At 52.7% G+C, this 7,945-nt stretch overlaps 2 protein-coding genes across 2 annotated transcripts in view; both read right to left on the bottom strand.

The window, feature by feature from the left end:
• LOC123165945 (protein DETOXIFICATION 35) overlaps nucleotides 1-2,040 on the bottom strand; it is a 4,283-nt gene extending 2,243 nt beyond the window's left edge. The window contains exons 1-2 of the mRNA XM_044583707.1: nucleotides 1,696-2,040; nucleotides 1,000-1,625 (exon numbers count right to left, since the gene is read on the bottom strand). Coding sequence (XP_044439642.1) covers nucleotides 1,000-1,625; nucleotides 1,696-1,923 — 854 coding nt within the window. The 5' untranslated portion in view covers nucleotides 1,924-2,040. The remainder of the gene's footprint in view (nucleotides 1-999; nucleotides 1,626-1,695) is intronic.
• LOC123165946 (uncharacterized) lies at nucleotides 22-968 on the bottom strand. Its single transcript, XM_044583708.1, has 2 exons — nucleotides 487-968; nucleotides 22-413 (listed from the first exon to the last, which is right to left on the bottom strand). The coding sequence occupies exons 1-2, from the start codon at nucleotides 791-793 to the stop codon at nucleotides 403-405; spliced, it is 318 nt and encodes a 105-aa protein (XP_044439643.1). The 5' UTR covers nucleotides 794-968; the 3' UTR covers nucleotides 22-402.
• Nucleotides 2,041-7,945: the final 5,905 nt, after the last annotated feature.

Genomic DNA, 7,945 nt, shown 5'->3' with positions numbered 1-7,945 from the left:
CGGGCGGCGCCGGCGGGGAGGGGGAGGGCGCGGTGAAGGGAGCGCCCATTCTCTGTCGTGCGGGGCGGAGCAGGGTGGGAGCAGGGAGAGGGGCCCGGAGCTCCGGCGAGCCAGCGACGGGGCTCCGTCGAGGGGAGGCCGGCGAGGTCGAGGCGACGGGGCTCCGGCGAGCCAGCGACGAGGCTCCGTCGAGGGGAGGCCGGCGAGAGAGACAAAACCGAGGCCGATCCAGTCAATCCCCGTCTGGATCCCACCGCCCGGCAGCGGAGCAGCCGCCCAATCCAATCTGGGGGGCAACTCACCTGTGTCGCAGCTGTCGAAGAAGTCGTCGACATCTGCACGGCGGCACGAGGCGCAGGAGAGAAGCGCGGTGTTAGATCTGCGGCGCGCGCGGGTGGCCCGTCAGCGCGGCGCTACGAGAGGGGCAAAGGGGATGAGGGAGGGAGGAGAAGGGAAGGGGACGCGGTCGGTCGGTCGGGTACTCACCGGAGGTGAGCGCGCGGACGAGGCCGGAGCGGCGCGCGGAGAAGTCCCTGAAGATGGCCTCCACGGTGCGCGGCCTGGACGTCGCGGGGGCGGCGGGGGCCCGGGCCGTCTCCATCTCGCCGAGGCGGGGCGGGGCGGGGCGGCCGGAGGCGGCGGCGAGCTCGAGGGAGGGGGGTGGGGGGCAGCGGTTGGGCTGCGGCGTGCATGCGGGCGTCGTGCGAGCGATTAAATTTATAACAAAGGGGTTTTCTGAAAAAAAATATGCCAAGTTGGCTGTTGACATGCGGGCCCCGCTGGTCAGATACATCGTCAATACGTGTTTATACGTGGCTTAGTCTGTTTTGCAACACTTAGGCTTAGAGTTGGCACTGCATGGACAAAAAAAGTGACTAATGATACTGATTTGTGAGTAGGTGCGGAAGTGTGGTACCAACGTGCAATTAACTCGTATTCTGAAGCATATATCTTCAGTTAGTAGAGAACGTTGGAAAGAGAGGTAGTAATAAGGAGTACCAGACGCCAAGCGAGTCGACGGCAATCTGCGCATCCTGGAGGTTGCCGGTGAGGACGGTGATCATGCCGAGGTACCAAATCTCAAGGCAGAGCATGACGGCGGACTCGAGTGAGAGCTTGACGAACGCCCACATGTCGTGGAATGCGGCCATGGACCAGCCCCTCCAGCCATCCTTGCACCAGCCGATGATGTAGGCGGACTGGCCGAGCGCGATGGCCCAGAGCGAGAGGTCGTAGGCGGCGGCGACGCCCGGAGTGCCCCATCCGAGGACGGTCACGAGGAGGTAGGTGAGCGCGATGTGGAAGCAGAGGCCGGCGACGCCGATCCAGGCGAGCACCAGGACCTTGCTCTGCGCCTGCAAAAACTTGCCAGTGGGGAAGTTGACGGCGAAGGAAAACGCGCCGGGGAGGATGTAGAGCGCGAAGCGAGCGGCCTCGCGCGCGAGAACGGGGTCCTGGCCGACGGCGAGGAGGAGCGGCTCGGCGAAGACGTAGAAGGGCACCATGAGGAGCGCGGCGGCGATGAGGACGATCCAGGAGCGCTGCAGGTAGACGCCGAGCATAGCCACCTGGCCGGCGCCGAACGCCTGCCCGCACAGCGTCTCCAGAGCGCTCCCCATGCCGAGCTGCACGCGCGCTCGCATTGGCATCAGAAAATACGCAAGAATGGTGCGTGAACGACCGTGCAAAGCATACCAAGAATCCGAGGGAGAAGGTGGCGAAGACGGAGAGGCCGATGGAGGCGGCGGCGAGGGGCAGGTTGCCGAGGTGGCCGACGAAGATGGTGGTGACGGAGCTGACGGCGTACATGCTGAGCGTGGCGATGGCGATGGGCGTGCCGATGCCCCAGAGGCGCTTGGACTCGTCCCACGCCATGCGTGCAGCCTCCCGCACGGTGCTCACCGCCGCCGCGTCGGAACCCATCGCGCTCCCTCGGCCGGCTTGCAGCGTCAATGGTCTGGGTCGGCCCTCAGCTACAACGAGGAGCACTAAAGCGCGACATTACTCCAGCAGCAACCCGCGCGCGCGAGGACCCTCACTGACTGGGACTTGTCAGTGGTCACACACACAGAAGAGGCCTCCACACAGAAGTATCTTTGCACATGTGCGATAACGTCCACGTGCGTTTGCCCAGAGAGTGAATCAATTCTTCTGCCGACCCTTTTAAAAGAAAAACTGCCGACTGAATTGTACACTAGATATATAAAAAAGACCTAAGTGTCACACGGGTGGCTCGAACACACACACGACAACTCCGAACATTTTTTATGACAAGTTTACTGACGCGAGGATGGCAACTCTCTTTTCGGATGGCAAGTTTTAGTTTTTTGGGGGGTTGTTTTTTCTTTTTGGATGGCAACTTTAGTTGTAAAAAACGTCAGGAGCTGGAATGCTTCGTGCCACATGTGTGGTACCTGGAAATTTCTTGGCATCGATCGCTTCTTTCTTCTTCCTAAGCGCATGATATGGGGAGGCCGAACCTCGCTAAAGAAGAAGTAGCTTCACTATCTATCTTAGGAATGTGGGAGTGCAGGCTCGCCAGGAAGCAGCAGCTCCAGTATCTATCTTAGGGGTGCAGGGGTGTAGGGGGATCGCCAGAGTTGTTCACCGGTGTTGGGCTTAAAGGGATGACCAGGGCAGTGGCCAGCTCGACGGTGGGGAGAGGTCGCCGCCGACCGCGAGGGACGGAATCAGGCAGTTAGGGATGGCTTGGCCAGCGGCTACGCGAGGAAGAAGAGCTTGGAGGTTGAAGATGAACAGTACTTTAATCTATTTCCATCCGTTAGATGAAGTTCTAATGGCCCTTGATGAAAGTGACGAATGCAACATATTTCTCAGGCACCTGACGTATAGGTGGCCCACTATTTGACGATGGGAGGAGAGTTACTTTATTTATTACTAGCAAAAGGGCTCGTGTGTTGCAACATGAAAAAAGAATACCACATGCTCTTAATTTACAAAAAAAATGGTTTATAATCTAAGTATTTGTAGCTACGGCCCAAATAAAGATGGTCTTTGCCTACAAAAGCGTAAGTTCAAGATTCCACATGTCTTCTATTTAAACAAGGCTTGCATGTAGATTTAATATGAAAGAAAGATGGATATTGCACTATTGATTAAGATTGCACCCTAGATAATATTTTTTTAAATGGTTAACAGGTAAAATAACATTATATTCAGATTCTATATATTTTCCTAATCAAATTCCATATATAACATGTTAAATTTAAAGTTATGATTTAGAAGATATGAATATTTTAAAAAACATTTGATATGTACTGTGGGTTTAATGTCAGAAATATCAAGGGGTTTTCTATAAAATAGCATGACGGACTAAGAATGCCTATTTTTTTATTAGTAGGTATAGAAATGGATAAAACAAGGGTGCACAAAACCTCTTGGTTAATTAAAGAAAGAAAATCTGACTAACACAGTGGCAAACAGGGTAGAGCACCCAGCTAAATTAGGTTTTTCAAGGATACTTTGAGATGTCAGAGCATCTATAATGGAGATGTGCAAATTTGACCTCCTATATGTCGGGGATGCGTCTGGATGGGACCATGGACAGGAGCCGGTTATCCCTCATTTGTCCGCCATTGCAAACCACAACCCTATTTGCAACCTAATATTTCCATATATACTCATCATACATAAATAAAACGAGCTACATTTGAATGAAAATTACCCTACTTCTCCTCGTCATCGTCGAAGATGTAGATGACACCCTTGTCAGAGCCACAGGCCTCATGGTCATTGGCGGAGGGGTGAAGCTCCGACGCCTCATCATCGTCATCCTTTTTTGTGAATAATAGCTGCTCCCACCCTCATGTCCGTGAGGTGGATACGATAGGGTTCACCATCACCTCCATTCGGACTAGAGTGACTCTAATGTGGCTTGGTTCTCGGACATGAGGACAGGCTAGGCGACGAGTGTCGCGAATGCAACAAAGGCAGCTTGCTCCACCTCCCCAACTGTTGCTCCGCCGCGAAGTGCTTCGACTCCGCCTCCGTGGCTTGGGCGAGGTGGAACTCCGCCTCCGCATTCTCCATGCCAAATTTGTCGTGCTCCATCCCCGGCGCCTCCTCCATGGTTACCTCCTCCTCATCGTCCTCATTCGCAAGGCGTTGGGCACAACGTATCTCGGCGGCACACACCTCCCGCGCGATCTCCGCTCGACGCACATGCATGAGCAATTTTATAATATGTGATCTTCTGCCGAACCATGATGCACAATGAGGTTAGAGACGAAGGGAAAGCTGGCAGGGGAAGTGGTGTTGGCGTGGCTGGGAAGGAGAGGACGAAAATGGAGGCGGCTAGGGTTTACCCTCTCCATCCGGCTTTTGTCCCTCGGGTGGCGAGTCTGAGCGGCTACATGAATGTGTCCTCGCCAAATCAAAGGGAAACCCGTCGGACCGATGGGTTTATGTGCAGGTCTTGTCTGTCAGTTCGACATGATGGATGTGTCTGGTGTCTCATATCTGCCCCTCATATAGGCTAGATGTAAGGAGTATCGAACAACCCGGATGTTTGGGTTGGGTTTAGAGCATCTACAACCGGATTTTGCAAATCCGGTCCCTCAAACACCCGCGGACACGCCCGGGCGCGTCCGCGGACACTGGCCGGTCACGCCTCAAATAATGCAATCCACATTCGAATACCTCAAATCCAAATTATTATATGCAACATAGCGATCTTTAAGCAGAGCTCGTCCGGTCGCCGTACCATGTCCGGCGGCCGGTTGCGCTCCCCAGAGTGCTGGCCCGGTCGCCAGCAAGGTAGAGTAGGGCATGAGATAGCCGGCTCACGGGATTCAAGGCGCCGCCCTCTCCCATGCCCTGCTCTTCCTCGTCGGAGCCCGGAACCCGTTGGGTGCCGGTGGGCGTCAGATCGATGATGGATCCGTCCTGGGACGAGCTGCCGACGTCCACCATGATGCGGTTGCGGCGCCCACACTGCTGCACCATATGGGGCGCCGGAGAGTGCGACTCCGCCTCGTCGACGTTCACCGCTGCCTCCCGCGCCTGCTGCCTCGCACGGCGTGCACACTGTGCCATGTTCTCATCGGACGAGGCCCATGGTGTGTCCCGATGCTTGGCGTGCCAACGGAGGGGTTGCGCGTCCGCCACCGCGTTCTGACACCAGACGGACCGCACGGCCGCACCACCTCCAGCAAGGCAGCGACGACACACCTAGTGCCGGATCCACGCACCATTTGGGCGGACGCAATGGATTCCCGGGAACGAGTATCCTCCCAAGAGCGGCGGAGTGCAAGCCGGACGACCATCTCCTCCTCGGGGCCGCATAGGATGAGCTCGGGTCGATGGATCTAGAGGTTAAGGACTCGGATCCGCTGCCTTCCATGCCTGAGGTGAGTTTGGGTGGCGGAGGAGAATGGAGTGAAGTGGCTAGGGTTTGGTCCGATGAGCAAATAGGGAGGAATATATGTGGGGTCGGGTGGGCCGGCACCGACGTGGCAGGCGTGCCCGGACGCGCCCGGGCGCCCCATATCCGCCCCATATTCGGGCTGGATATGAGGGGTACCGGTCAGTGATGTCTACTACACAACCTTCTTCTTGTAGACGTTGTTGGGCCTCCAAGTGCAGAGGTTTGTAGGACAGTAGCAAATTTCCCTCAAGTAGATGACCTAAGGTTTATCAATCCGTGGGAGGCGTAGGATGAAGATGGTCTCTCTCAAATAACCCTGCAACCAAATAACAAAGAGTCTCTTGTGTCCCCAACACACCCAATACAATGGTAAATTGTATAGGTGCACTAGTTCGGCAAAGAGATGGTGATACAAGTGCAATATGGATGATAGATATGAGTATTTGTAATATGAAAATATAAAAACGGCAAGGTAGCAAGCGATGAAAGTGAGCATAAATGGTATTGTAATGCTAGGAAACAAGGCCTAGGGTTCATACTTTCACTAGTGCAAGTTCTCTCAACAAGGATAACATAATTAGATCATATAACTATCCCTCAACATGCAACAAAGAGTCACTCCAAAGTCACTAATAGCGGAGAACAAACGAAGAGATTATTGTAGGGTACGAAACCACCTCAATGTTATCCTTTCTGATCGATCTATTCAAGAGTCTGTAGTAAAATAACACGAAGCTATTCTTTCCGTTCGATCTATCCTAGAGTTCGTACTAGAATAACACCTTAAGACACAAATCAACCGAAACCCTAATGTCACCTAGATACTCAAATGTCACCTCGAGTATCCGTGGGTATGATTATACGATATGCATCACACAATCTCAGATTCATCTATTCAACCAACAGAAAGAACTTCAAAGAGTGTCCCAAAGTTTCTACCGGAGAGTCAAGGCGAAAACGTGTGCCAACCCCTATGCATAAGTTCACAAGGTCACTGAGCCCTCAAGTTGATCACCAAAACATACATCAAGTAGATCATGTGAATATCCCATTGTCACCACAGATAAGCACATGCAAGACATACATCAAGTGTTCTCAAATCCTTAAAGACTCAATCCGATAAGATAACTTCAAAGGGAAAACTCAATCCATTACAAAAGAGTAGAGGGGGAGAAACATCATAAGGTCCAACTATAATAGCAAAGCTCGCGGTACATCAAGATCGTGCCAAATCAAGAACACGAGAGAGAGAGAGATCAAACACATAGCTACTGGTACATACCCTCAGCCTCGAGGGTGAACTACTCCCTCCTCGTCATGGAGAGCGCCGGGATGATGAAGATGGCCACCGGTGAGGGATTCCCCCTCTGGCAGGGTGCCGGAACAGGGTCCCGATTGGTTTTTGGTGGCTACAGAGGCTTGCGGCGGCGAAACTCCCGATCTAGGTTTCTTTCTGGGGCTTTCTATATTTATAGGAATTTTTGGCGTAGGTTTCACGTCAGGGGGGTCTCCGAGTCGTCCATGAGGCAGGGGGCGCGCCCAGGGGGGTAGGGTGCGCCCTCCACCCTCGTGGATGGCTCAGGACTCTTCTGGCCCAACTCTTTTACTCCGGGGGCTTCTTTTGGTCCATAAAAATGTTGGAAATATGCCCTAGAGGCAATAATAAATGGTTATTATTATATTTCTTTGTTCATGATAATTGTCTATTGTTCATGCTATAATTGTGTTATCCAGAAATCGTAATACATGTGTGAATATATAGACCACAACGTGTCCCTAGTAAGCCTCTAGTTGACTAGCTCGTTGATCAACAGATGGTCATGGTTTCCTGACTATGGACATTGGATGTCATTGATAACGGGATCACATCATTAGGAGAATGATGTGATGGACAAGACCCAATCCTAAGCATAGCATAAAAGATCGTGTAGTTCGTTTGCTAGAGCTTTTCCAATGTCAAGTATCTTTTCCTTAGACCATGAGATTGTGCAACTCCCGGATACCGTAGGAGTGCTTTGGGTGTACCAAACGTCACAACGTAACTGGGTGACTATAAAGGCACACTACGGGTATCTCCGAAAGTGTCTGTTGAGTTGGCACGGATCGAGACTGGGATTTGTCACTCCGTATGACGGAGAGGTATCTCTGGGCCCACTCGGTAATGCATCATCATAATGAGCTCAATGTGACTAAGGAGTTAGCCACGGGATCATGCATTACGGTACGAGTAAAGAGACTTGCCGGTAACGAGATTGAACAAGGTATTGGGATACCGACGATCGAATCTCGGGCAAGTAACATACCGATTGACAAAGGGAATTGTATACGGGATTGATTGAATCCTCGACATCGTGGTTCATCCGATGAGATCATCGTGGAACATGTGGGAGCCAACATGGGTATCCAGATCCCGCTGTTGGTTATTGACCGGAGAGGCGTCTCGGTCATGTCTGCATGTCTCCCGAACCCGTAGGGTCTACACACTTAAGGTTCGGTGACGCTAGGGTTGTAGAGATATGAGTATGCGGAAACCCGAAAGTTGTTCGGAGTCCCGGATGA

This window comes from Triticum aestivum, chromosome 7D (genome assembly GCF_018294505.1).
Source record: "Triticum aestivum cultivar Chinese Spring chromosome 7D, IWGSC CS RefSeq v2.1, whole genome shotgun sequence".
In the NCBI taxonomy this organism is placed as follows: Eukaryota; Viridiplantae; Streptophyta; class Magnoliopsida; order Poales; family Poaceae; genus Triticum; species Triticum aestivum.
The sequence above is the reverse complement of the archived record's forward strand: the minus strand, read 5'-3'. Positions and strand labels throughout refer to the sequence as shown.

Excerpts from the sequence above, each read along its gene's own strand:
- LOC123165946 (XM_044583708.1), bottom strand. The coding sequence starts at position 793 with ATGTATCTGACCAGCGGGGCCCGCATGTCAACAGCCAACTTGGCATAT.